The sequence below is a fragment of the Manis javanica genome, chromosome 2 (assembly GCF_040802235.1).
Source record: "Manis javanica isolate MJ-LG chromosome 2, MJ_LKY, whole genome shotgun sequence".
Taxonomy (NCBI): Eukaryota; Metazoa; Chordata; class Mammalia; order Pholidota; family Manidae; genus Manis; species Manis javanica.
The window spans coordinates 35,169,301-35,182,356 of NC_133157.1; the positions used below are offsets into that span (position 1 = coordinate 35,169,301).

At 47.1% G+C, this 13,056-nt stretch overlaps 1 protein-coding gene across 2 annotated transcripts; it reads right to left on the reverse strand.

Moving 5' to 3' along the window:
* Positions 1-14: 14 nt before the first annotated feature.
* TESK1 (testis associated actin remodelling kinase 1) lies at positions 15-5,789 on the reverse strand. 2 transcript variants are annotated; one of them, XM_036996534.2, is made up of 11 exons: positions 5,139-5,789; positions 4,138-4,710; positions 3,883-4,004; positions 3,705-3,753; positions 3,059-3,205; positions 2,637-2,719; positions 2,374-2,464; positions 2,039-2,122; positions 1,801-1,890; positions 1,551-1,665; positions 15-1,195 (listed from the first exon to the last, which is right to left on the reverse strand). In XM_036996534.2, exons 2-11 carry the CDS (start codon positions 4,354-4,356, stop codon positions 309-311), a joined length of 1,887 nt encoding a protein of 628 aa, XP_036852429.1. In that variant the 5' UTR covers positions 4,357-4,710; positions 5,139-5,789; the 3' UTR covers positions 15-308. The 2 variants fall into 2 exon arrangements, with proteins under 2 accessions (XP_036852429.1, XP_017533133.2); XM_017677644.3 differs by having other exon boundaries at positions 4,138-5,789.
* Positions 5,790-13,056: the final 7,267 nt, after the last annotated feature.

Here is a 13,056-nt window from a genome sequence, read left to right on the forward strand (position 1 = left end):
ATGGCCTGAGTGGATAGGGGCAGCCCGGAGCCAGCCAGGCAGTTTTATTGAAATATTTTTAAATAATTTTGCAAGTGTTAGTTTCGTGTGTCAGCAATGCTCTGTCTGGTTCAGTGATGCCCACAGGAGAGCAAGCCCAGAGTTTGGAGAGGAAATGTTCTGTCCCTTGAGTCCAGGCTGAGGTTCCCCTACAGGTGGAGGAGAGCCTGTCAGCCCATCTGGGACTGGCACTGTCCAGCATGTGTGCTCTGTCCTCACAGGGCATCCTGAAGGCCAAAGTCAGAGGCCTGAGACCACAGGTCCCACTATTACGAGCGCGCCCCAGGCAGCTGCAGGCTGGGGGTGGGGGGCTTGGCATGGTGCCCTCGGTGACAGAGGAGACTGCCTGCCTCACAGTTCAGGTTGCGGTAGCGGGCGGCAGCTGGTGTGGGGCGGGGGCACATGGACAGGAAGCCAAAGCTGAAAGGGCCGAGGCAGCAGCCGGGGCAGGGCAGCCCCTCGTCAGACTCCCGGGCGGCTGAAGGGGGCGGCGAGAGTTCTGTCCGCTCCAGAGCTGCTGCCCGGGGCAGACTATGCTGGGCCCGGTTCCAGGGCTCCCCAGCCCAGCCTTGTGGGGAGTTCACCACCACAGCTGGGGGATTGTTGTTAAGGGGAGGCCCAGATCTAGGGGACCAGGGCTGGGAGGCCGAGGAACAAGTGCTGATGAAGTTGTCTGTGGCCATGGCCAGGGGCAGCTGGGGAGCTGGTCCTGGGGGCTCTGGCTCAGGGCTACTGCCCTCACACTCCATTATCTCTTCAGCTGAGGGGCCCACCAAGGGAGGGCCAGGACCTGGCAGTGCTGTCTCCATACGTCGGGGGAGCTCAGGGGATGATGGCAGCGAGCGGCAGCGGCGGGCAGGCGTCCCAGGCTGGCCCAAGGTCTCTGGGGTGGGCCCCAAGGGCAGCTGGGTGGAGGGCAGTGGTGATAGTGGCACCAGGGGCAGGGGGGTGACTGGCTTGCTCGGTGTGTCCAGGAGCTTGATCTTGCCACCCCTGAGGTCTTCCCGTAGTGAAAAGGGGTTGACTCGAGTTAGATTGTCCCCCGAGTTAGGTGGTGATTCTGGTGATGGGGGTAAGAAGAGGTCTGACCGGCTTCGGGAGAGCCGGGGGTCTGGCCTGGGAAGTGTGGCAGAGGGACCCCCTCTTGGAACAGACCCTGTAGGCAGAGAAGTCTGTGATCACTGTTCTCAGCATTGAGCACAGCTCTTGGAGGGCTCATTTTTCATCAGGAGGCTGCTGGGATTACAGCTTAGAAAAGGGAGTCCCATGGGGTGCTTTGGAAAGGGGGAGGTGTCACCTCCAGCCCTCTTCTACCTCTTCTTTCCTTCTTCCCCTCCCTCAGGCTCTAGAATTAGAAAAATATCTTTTTTGAGATGTTCTCTCACTACACCCTGACCCAGCCTTCTTAACTAGGAAAATAGATGTCTTCTTCATCTCCCCCAGATAATTCCCCAAGCCCTAAGGAGGAGAGGTAAAAGGCCTGTGGTTAGGTCGAGGTCAGGCCCCCTTACCCTGACTGTGCGTCAGGGGAGTGCTGGGGACGAGGGCTGTCTCAGGCAGCTGCTCCAGGGTCCACTCCAGGTGCTGGGTGGTTTCACTGAAGGGAGCACGACTGCTGGGTTCCATCTGGTGGGCAGAGACAGGGGGGCCTCACTCAGTGCCCCAAAGAGGGCCCCTGAGTTTTCTTCCTGTTACCTGGACAGGACAGCCTCGGCAGCTGATGGATGGGGCAGAGGGCAGCAGGGAGAGGGAGGCTCTTACACTGCAGCAGTGGATGGCCAGGAGCAGGAAAGGCAGTGGGCAGTCCTCCCCGACTAGGGTGCGGAACGCAGGCACATCCAGGCCAAAGTCCTGCAGGGACAGACAGGAGGATCTTCAAGTCAACCAGCCTTGGGTATTCCTTCTGCCCCCCAGTCATGACCTCAGCCTTCAGGGAGCCCTCGGTTATAAGCTGCCCAGTCTGGCGTTCCTCCTTTTCAGACCTGTAGACATCATTCACCTCAGTCCGGGGCAGGTAGTCAGGGTCTGCAGGTACTCGTGCAATGAGCTCACAAAGGACAATCCCAAAGGCAAAGACGTCAGCCTGAGAGTAGGGGACGATGTCAGGGGGAGAAATGAACAGTATTCATGTCAGAATTTTGTCAGAATATGCCAGAATCAGTGGGAAGTCCTGACAGTTTTCATGTGTTGGACAGGTGCCTGTGAGGGGCAAGGGGGATATTGACAGACTCCTGAATTACCTGGTAGGGTTGTCGAGGACTTGGGATGGGGCCTTAAAAGAGAATCTCAAGGGTCTCTGGAAGGCCGTGGGGCTCTGAAGGGTGGACGTCTTACCTTCTCATCATACAGCTCACCCCGCAGCACCTCTGGAGCCATCCAGTACGGGGAGCCCACCACAGCCAGTGGCTCCTTCCTTACCCCTTCCCTGCAGGGACAGGGGCAGAGTGGTCAGAAACATCCCACTCAGATAGCCTCCCCAAACAAAAGGGGATGAGGTCAGCCCCTTCCCCCGCTGCAAGGGAAACGTCCCTGGGGGCTTCACTGAGATAGGGGCCTTCTGCAATGTTTGGGAGAACAGGGGTGTTTACCTTACTCACCTATACACAGGAATCTTTTCAGCCAGCCCGAAGTCACCCACAACAGCCGTGAAACCTCGGTCTTCCCGTCGGATCAGACAGTTCTGATATACACACACCGTATCCACACATACCCATCACCTTCTCTTCTCTGATCTCCCAATATACACACCAAAGCCCTGTCACTACAGAAGAACCCCAACACTCTCTGACCTCCCGGTTCTCCAATGCACCCCAATCTTGCAACACTGTCTATCACTCTAAACAGAGAGTGGTGCTCAGGCCCCCAGAGTACTCCCCCTCACCCCAGTTCCCCATTCTCTAATGCCTTGCTACTCCAACAGCCTAACATGTCTATTATTCACATTCCAACGTCCAGGGGCTAGTTATAACCTAATAGTCCCACATCCCCTTTCATGCCTCCACCCACCTGGCCAGCCTACCTTGGATGTGAGGTCTCGGTGGAATACACCTTTCGCATGAAGGTACCGCAGGCCACGGGCAATGTCCAGAGCCAAGCGGAGCCTGACAGGCCAGGATAGGGGCTCAGGGGAGCTGAGTAGCTGTTCTAGTGTCCCTCCATTCATATACTGGGGCATAGGCAGAAGAGAAGGAGAATAAATGTCAAGGTTTCAGTCTGGACTCTAGGTCTCACTTATAAGCTAAGGGACACTCTGGAGGGTCACAAAGGTCAGAAGAGTGAGTCTAGGCTATAGTGTTCCCCATTCATATTCTAGGGCTGTCCTGTCTGATCCATGTGTAACTATTTAAATAAAATTAGACATTTAGTTCCTCAGTCACACTAGCCACATGTGGCTTCTGGCTACAGTTTTGGACAGCACAGAATAGAACATTTTCATTGGTGCAGAAAGTACCATTAAATGGCACTGTTCTAGAAGATATAGAGAATGGAACCAGCTGAGGCCTTTTATTTGTGGTTTGCCCAAACCTAAGTTCAGAGAATCCTCTCCTGGGAGGAGGTCCTGCTGCCTCTCATTATTTCTTAGTAGATGCAACGGACTGCTGAACCCTCTCCCCTTTGAGGTGGTGGTGGTGGGATTCCCTCCATCCCTTCCTGACCATCCTCACCTCTGTTAGAGCGTGCAGCTGTCCCTGGTGCACACAGACCCCCATGAACCTAGGAGAGAATTGGGAAGAAAGGAGGGTAGGCTCTAAGAGCCCTGGCCCCTCCACAGTTTCCACTTTTCTCGCGCGATCATTCCCCTTCCCCCAGCAAGCTTCCCAGCGAGCGGCAAGGACCGCTCACCTTAGGATGTTGGGGTGTCGGAGACGGTTCATCAACTGTACCTCCCGTAGCGTGTTTCCCCGGTTACTGGGGAGCCTGTTCATTTTCAGCACCATGACTTGCCCCGACTGTCGGTGCCGAACCTGGAGGCGGCAGGGGCCGGTGAGTCCCCAGCAGGTTAGGAGGGTTGAGAGGGTCGCCCGGGTCCTGGCCCTATAGTTTCAGCCTTCCGTCTAAGGCTCGGTCCCGCCCCTCTGCCCTCTCTGCTGGTCCTACCTTGTAGACCTCAGAGAAGAAGCCGGCCCCGATCTTCTCCGCGCAGTGGAAATCGTCCACACGCGCTAGGCTGGACACCGCGCTGCGGAGTGCCCGGTAGGAGGAGGGGCGGCCCCGGCCCGGGCCTCCGCTTGCGGCCCCCGGCTCCGGGGGCCCCTCCCCCGGCGCTTCTCCGGGTCCGGGCCCAGGACCCCGCAGTGGGGGCCGTTCCCCGGCCATGGCCGGGACCCCAGCCCGGGCCTGTCTCACCTGGCAGGGTCCCTGGGGTCCGGGCAGGCCGCGCTCGCCATGGGCGCGCACTCAGCCCGTTCCGGGGCGCCTGGGCTCTCGCTCCCGCCCTGGATTATAGAAGATCCGCTGAAGATACTGGGCCCGCCCCCGCCGCACTGGTTTGCTGGGCCCGGGTGGACGCCGCTCCGCTCCGCTCTGCGCAGGGCCTGGGCCTGGGCCGGGCGGTGGCGGTGGCGCTCCCGGGCGCCGGTGGGCAAGCGGACAGGCTCACTGCAGGCGGAGGCGGGCGGGCCGGCGGGTGGCGGCTGCTCCGCTCAGCCGCTGGGGCTCAGGCTCCAAGGCCTGCCGGAAGCGGGGCTGAGCCGGGCCTTGGCTTAACTCCTTCGAGCCCGGCCCCTGGGCAGCGACCACGCCCCCTTAGGTATGCACACCCCAACCCCGGACCGCGACGTCCTAGGCGAAAGGGTGTGGAGCGTCGGGGTCAAATAAATTCAGCTGGAGCTGAATAACTGAAGGGAATTAGGGGCTGATTGTGCGCACACACAGCTCCAATGTCTTTTAACCTCCCTGGGAGTCTTTCTCCCCTCCCACTCTCAGGTCACTGTCGGTTGAGGGCCGGGCTTAGGTAGCCGCCCGATTCCTGGGCCCCGTGGACCAGCAGGGCATAAAAGTAGACCCTTTTGGTCCAGCTACAATCGGAGATAGCCCAGCAACCTCCCCACATTCCCGGCACCCACCCTGGTCCAACCTGCCGATTTCCCAGGTCTCACCTCTTCACCTTAAGCCTCGGGACTACCTGACACTTTCACCGTGTCGGGAGGTTGTGATGCCCTGGGGTTGTAGTGAGCCCTCGGCCAGTCCATCCCCTGATGTGGCCCTGACACCGACTCACTCCATCCCGCCTCCCTCAAGTTCAAGATTCCAGGGCTTCCGTCCAGTGACCACCCAGCCTAGACCTTACTCTTAACATTTCGGCCAAATAACCCTTTCTCCAAAGGGGAGCGTCCACCTTCGGGGAAGTCCCTCCTTCCGAGATCTCACTCCTCAGGAAAACTTCGCCCCTCAAGGCTACCTTCCCTTGGAGACCCTTTCCTTCCTCAGTGAGACATCTCTCCTTCAGGGGAACCTTTCCTCAGTATGACACTACCGCCATCAGTTTGAACCAGAGCTCCTCAGTGTTACACCCCTCCTCTGCAAGCTCCTCCACGCAGTGAGACCCCCGCCACCTCTCAGAGTGACTCCACCAGTCTTTGCGACCCCTCCTGTTAAGGTGACTGTTCCCGTGAGTGTGACCGCTCTGAGCAGGTTCAGCCCTCCATCCCTTGGGAATCCCGTCAGCCCCCTCAGGCTGCAGGAGCAGCTACAGCTGGCCTCTTTAAGTCGCCGCGGGGCCCAGAATGCGCAGCGCACTATGCCCTCGCTGGAGCCGACGCTTCCGGTTCTCCGCTGTTTCCACCCTCGAGGCTCGGCGAACTAGCCAATCATCGCCCGCGATGGGTGAGGACGCTCGATCCCGGCGGACCGCTCCCTGGCGAGAAGTAGCAGGTGTCGGGGAGCAGCTTGCCACCTAGCGGCGGAATGGAGGAGGGCAGCGGGAGTTGGGGCTGCCAGCATGGGGGGAGCGAAACAGGCTGCGTCAGAGCTGGCGGGAGGGAGGCTGAGTTCTCTTCAAAAATTCTAAAGTTCTGTATTTCTGTTACTGTGGCAAGCTAAAAAGAAAATACAAGCACAGCAATCGTTCGTGTGGGTGACCGCCTTCTAACAGAGCCTTGCCTCATATTTATGAGAGTTGGAGCCAAGTACGATTTAATTGTCAAGGGCTAATGAGGAAAGGCAGCCTTAGGTTATAAATGATGCATTAGGGTCGAGAGAAGGTCAGATGCTGTCACGGTGCACCGTACAAGGGAAGGTTTCCCAGAAGTTTGGAGAGGAACCGGAAAGATTCACAGTCCTTCCAGAGTCACTGGGGATGAGCCAATCTCAGCAACACAAACTTACCATCACATTAAATTAATGTTAACATCTACAGCTGTTTAGTTTGTAAATTCGCTTTCTATAGTTGTATGAGATCTTAGGAATATATGCTTCCCTTCGCTTAAATAATATTAGATAATTCAGTTGACAGATATCTGACGTTTTATTCAAGTTTGATAATACTATAGTTAGAGATAGTAATTCCAAGCAGAAAAGCCAAGTTCTTGTTTTAGAAAGATCACTGTGGTGGTTGTATGGAAGCAAGGAGACTGGTTAGGAAGGAGGATCCAACAATGCTTCACTCAGAAGAGGATGAGGGACCAACTAGGATAGGGATAATAGGGAAGGAGAAAAGGGAACATTCAACTAGGATGGGAAAACTTGCTGACTTACTGATATCCCAAGCCAGTCAGTCCTGTGGAGAAAAAGAGCATCATCCAGGATAATTTTTAAGTTTCTAGCTTAGATGACTGGGTGATGGCAGCTGAAACGAAGAATCCAGGAGGTGGAAAGATTAGGAGGGGGAAGACAGATGATTGCAAAGGGGTGATGGTAAAGGAAACTATGAAGGTGGATGCCATCATCCAAGTCGGGTGTTTAGAGGGAGAAATAGGTGGACAATGGAATCGTGGGGAACACCACGATTAGAGCATTAGAGGGTGGATGAGAATTCCACAAAGGAGACAGAAGAAACAAGCTGAAAGATAGGAAGAGAATCTAGAGTGTCTGATGTCATGGAATCCAAGGAATGGTGAGTTTAGGAAAAGTGGAATAATAAAAAACATTAAATAGTGCAAAGTAGGCTAGAATGTTTTAAATGTTCTTGGAGTTAGGCTATTAGAAGATCTTTTTGATTGTTTTCTAACATTTTATGATGGAAAATGGTAAAAAAAAAAAACCCCACAAACCAGAAAATTGAACACTGGACCCTTATTTACCTTGGTTAAGAAAATTTTGTTGGAGACCCATTGTGAAAGTCACTTACCAATGCCTCAGTTGTACTGTTGCCAAAAGTGACCTGGCTGAGGTGAAAATTAATACAAGCACAGCCCTCATACCTGCTTTCATGTACCTTCTATGACAGTGATTCTCCAATGATCAATTCACAGCTGATCTTATTTCATCTATACCCCTGTTCTCTCCCTTCAGGTACTTGGTACATATTTCTGACATTATATCCTTTCATCAATAAATATTTCAGTATGCCACCTCTAAAAGATAAGGATTCTTCTTTAAAACATCACAGTACCACTGTCACACCTAAAAAAATACATAATAATCCCTTAATATCATCACGTACCTTTTTGTTCACATTTCCCCCATTGTCTTATACTTAAACATTTATTTGAATAAAAATCTGAAGTCCATACTTTGCAGCTGATATGTCTCTTAAAGTTCATCCTCCATCTTTTCCCCTTACTATTTTCTTCTTCTTCTAATAAACCAGGTCATATGTCATGTAGAGTTTCTCAAAGTCTGAATTTTGTTGAACTTCATCTGCTGTATTTACCATGTTCCTCAGTCCCCTGTATTTATGGTAAATTGGTAGTTTAAGACTTAACAGATTTGGATCTGATTATTTTGGCAAAACTAATTCAGAAGTGATTTTAGTGCTTTTATTAAGAGGTATAAAATATGGTGGTGGTCTTTTGTCATATTAGTAACTAATTATGACCACTGTCTAGACCAGTTTCTCAAACCTGGCTCTACTGACATTTTGGGCTAGATTATTATTGTAGGGGGTATCCTACATTGTAGGACGTAGCATCCCTGGCTTCTACCGACTGGATGCCAGTAGTAACTCCCAAATGTGACAACCAGAAATATCTCTACACATTGCTGATTGTCCCCGAGAGGCAAAATTGTCTCTGATTCAAAACCACTGGTCTAGGCTAATTAATACAGGAGTTAGAAAATAATATTCTCATTCTGTTCTTCCTTATTTATTAGGTAGAATACTTCTACAAAGAAAAACTTTTCCACATTAACTACTTATTAACCCAGAGATAAATTTCATTTAGGCAAGGTGATAAAAATGCTTGATTGTCTGCCTTTTATTTTACCACTTTTAAAGTAATGTGGTTTTCCTAGCATCCTTTAAAAGGGACCAATGAGTTTATTTTTTGGTACCATTATGAATTCATAATTTAACACATATATGATGTGTCTCAGTCTTTGGCAATTTTTATCATTTTTGATGCTAAAATTGTCCTATTTTGGCCAGTGAGAACTTACTCAAGTAGGCTCTTGAGTCTTGATATGACCCTTAAGGTTTTTTGCTATTTGATATGATAGTTTCAGGCTCATTTTGTGCATCCTTAGACTAGAGCTGGTATCCGCTAATGTTTTCCATGATTCATAGTTCGTTTTAGCTGGAAATGATTTTTAGAGACTACAATTTGGGTACTAGGTATATAAGATTAATTTGACCTTAGGAAGTAGTGTTAAATGAATATAGTCAATTATTTCCCACCATCTCTTTATTATGAAGAATTTCAAATGCAGAAAAGTTGATGAAATGCAGTGAACACCTGTATACCTCACCTAGATTCAACAGTTAATATTTTGTCATTTTTGTTCTGTCTCTCTAATGTTGTATTATGTAATACATAAACTTTTATTGTATCATCTGAAATAAGCTGCAGGCATCATGACACTTTGTTAGCACTATCTCCTAAGGTCACTTTCTATGCAGCCATGATCACATCTTGACTTATGTTCTTCATTTAGTTTCTTGATTTTCCTCCTATTTTATTGGCTCCTTTCTCTAGGTCTCTCTTGATGATTTTTCATCTTCCTGACCTCTGAACAGTGGTGTACCCAGAGCTCCATCATAACTCTTCTCTCTACACACATACACAGTGGGTCATTCCATTAACTCCAAAGCTTTAAATACTATTTATACTAATGACTCTTATTTTCTCTTGCCCCAACCTCTCCCCTGAATTCTAGATGCTTATACTCAATTGCATACTCATCATCTCTAGTTAGATATCTAATCTCTTTTCAAAATTGACGGATACAAAACAGAACTCTTGAATCTTCCCCTGCTTTTCTCCAAGGTTTCTTCATCCCAATAAATGCAATCTAGTAGAGGCTCAGGCAAGACAATTCAGTTATCCTTGACTCCTCTCGTCTCTACATCACATCTAGCCCATCAGCAAACTGTGTATGCTGTATGTTTGAAATCTGCCCAGAAACTGATCACTTCTGATATTTCCACTGCCTCTAATCCAATCTAAGTCACCACTGTCTTTTTTTGGATTGTTGCAATAGCTTTCTTTCTTGTCTCCCTGCCTGCTTATGCTTTTGTCTCCCTACAGCCTGTTCTCTTTACAGCAGTCAGAATACTCCTTTTAAAGTGTAAGACAGGTAATTTTCTCTCTCTTCTTAAAACCCATCTGTTGTGTTCAGAGTCAAATCCAAGTCTTTCCTATAGTTCTCTTTTTTTCTAATATTTATATGTTTGATTTCTATTCTCTTGCTCTGGCTTTCCCCTTGATGTAGTTTGATATTGGCTTCTCATTTCAAATATTCTTTATCATTTTCCTATTCCTGGTTTACTAAGAATCCTTTTTTAAAAAATCACAAATGGATATTTAATTTTATAAAAGATTTCCCCAGTATCTGTCAGGGTAATCAAATGGTTTTTATTTCCTTTGGTTCATCCCTGTTAATTACACTGATAGACTTTCTAGTTCAATCATTGCTGTAGTCCTGGAATCCTACTGCTCTTAATGTGTATTATTCCTTTGTAATATTGCTAGACTTACTTATTTCATATTATATGCCAGACACCTCTGTCTGATGTTGAAGGTACAATTGTGAACAAGATAGACAAGGTATCTGCCCTTAGTGAGTTAGCTGTCCATTCATAGGTAATAAAGAGCAGCCATTTGCCAGCACTTCCCTTGTTGAATCTTTGGCAGATTGCATGCAAGATATGCCATCGTGCAGACACTTGAGAGGTCTCAGAAAGAGCTGTGACCATTTGGTGATACCTGCCATTGGATTGGAGGAAAGAAGACAGTTATGGCAAGCATCCTGCTATTTGCTATCCCTGGTTTGATGTTTTAGGAATTTTCATTTGTGTAACTTGTGTGAGGTTTGTTAGGTCTTGTATTAATTTCATACCAGCTTTATAAATTAAATTTAGTGTGAGTTTTTTGGTAGGAGATATCTATTTGATCTTTTTCAGTTTCTTCTATAGTCATTATTTTATTCAGGTGCTCTACAACATGTTGGGTTAATTTTAATTTATATTTTCCTAGAAAAAATGAGATTTTCTACTTTTACTTAGTATTTTGTTATTAAAAAAATTCCTGCGTGCTGTTTTTAGCTACTTCGTCATACCATTAGGGGGTTTGTGTAGTTTCTTTTTCTCTTTTGGCTAGTAGTGCCAATGGCTTATATTGTTGTCTTTTTTTAAAAAAATAGCTCTTAGAATCATTTCAATTATTTTCTTGTTTTCTGATTTATTGGTTTCTATTGTTAGCTTTGTAAATTTTCCTCCTCTTTTCCTTAATTTACTAGGCTCCTCCTTTTCTAGCTTCTTGAGTTGACTGCTTACTTGTTAGCTAGGTAATTTAGTTAGTTGTTTCTAGACTTATTTGCCTGGCTAGCTGTCTCCAGCCTGGTCTGCTGAAGCCATCATGGTCTGCACCATTTCCTGCCCTCCCTAGTCACAGCGGATTGAGGGTGGCCTGTTCATCTGTGTGAGGTCACGCTTTAGAGAGATGAGTGTGGTATAGATTTCAGCACTCATCTATATCTGCTTCTCCTTTCTTCCTGGGCACATGGAAGCTTACACTTCTGAGCTGCAAAATACTACCTACCAATTGGTAGCTCTAGGTAAAGCTTATATTTTCATTGCAATTTTTCTATAGGTTGATTTTCTTTTCAAATTAAAAACTAAAAAAATATACCAGGGCCCTAATTCCCAGAATAACTTGGATGGAGCCAAGCATGAATATTTAAAAAAAATCACTCTAAGTAATTCTGAAGCACATCCCTGCTTAAGAAATCTGTTGTAGAAAAGGTAGAGAAGAGGTGCTCATTTCTTGATGAGCCATATGCACATCCAAGGTAGGAGTGAATAGAAACTAACAGTGGCGTATTAAATCCACTTGGGAAGGGAAGGTGAGAGGGGTAGAGAGTACAAGAGAAGGGACACTGAGTTGACGCACAGAGAGAAGCACATGGCCCCAGGAAGAAAAGAGTGAAAATAATTGCCTTAGGTCCTGGTAGCTTTCATGTTCTCAATTCCCGTTTCCATGAAGCCCAGCAATAAAGCACATGTACAGTTCTTTCCTTGGATACCCATGAAATCTAATTCATCTGTCTTCCTCTCACTCTGGACCCATTCCTATACGTGGGCCAGCAAAAGTAAACAGTTGTTCACTGTAACAAAATAGCTCCTGCTGGAACACTCGTTTTATAGAGTTTTTTTAGACAGCAACTATTCTGCTTCACATGTGGCATTTATGTTAATCCGTACAGTACTAATATTCTCATTTAATGGATGAGAGATAAAGACCACATAGAGGTTTACTAATTTGCCCAAGGTCGTGTAGCTAGTAAGTAATGGAGCCAAGATCAATCCTATGCCCTTAGTCATGATGCTAGTATGTACTTGAGGCTAAAAATTGCCTCTGAATTCAGCTTTGATTGAATTTTCATTTGTTATTTGTTCCTAAATGATGGTGTATAATTACTTTTTTTTCTTTGCCCCTATATATTTAAGAAGGATATTAAAAAATGTCCTAAATGTTGGGTTTTCTGTGTGGCTAGGTTAACCTAAGTTTTATATTTCATTTACAGGTTTATTGTGTTTGTGTGAGAAAATGTGGCTTATCTGTGCTTGTTGGGATTTTTGAGATTTTTCTTTGTGGCATATCATAAAGTCTGTTGTTTTGTTTACATCTCCATTGTAGCATTTATGTTTTTCTTACTTTCTCTGTACCTCTGTCTCTTCTTTAAAGTTGCAAAATCACTGGAGTCTGGAGTTATATCTTCTTCATTTATTCATTTCTGTGTCAGAAGGTAATTGCCTAGTAGAGATGTTAAATAAAAGTTAGTGGGCTGAATATATTAATATTGATCCTTGTAGATATGAAGAATGTTAAACATGTAAAAAGGTCAGAAAGAGATTGCCATTTCCTTTGCTTTGATTCACCGTTTATGTTCACAGCAGTGATGCCCAGATAGTGGCCTATTTTCAGGAAAACTTACAGTTGGATAAGGCTCAGTTGGAGCTGCATCCAAGGAGGTAAATATGTATTTCAAAGACCATTTGAAACTGTATGAAACTTTAAATGTAGTTGCATTTAGTAAAAACAGAAAGTTTTTAAAGCCCATTTAACATTTGCATTGGCAAACAGAGAAGCGAGTTAGAACTCCAAAGTCTTAATAACCATCAGTGCATCTCTTTCACTTTAATTGTGGGAACTGAGCCTCAAAGACTTTGATTTGCCCAAGCTTGTACTGTTAGTCCATGCTTTAATCAGAACTAGGATATATGGCCAGTATTTTTTTTTCTGCTTGATTCCTTTTTTTTAATTTTTAACTTCGGTATCATGAATCTACAATTACATGAGGAACATTATGTTTACTAGACTCCCCCCTTCACCAAGTCCCCCCCACAAACCCCATTACAGTCACTGTCTATCAGCATAGTAAGATGCTGGAGAGTCACTACTTGTCTTCTCTGTGTTG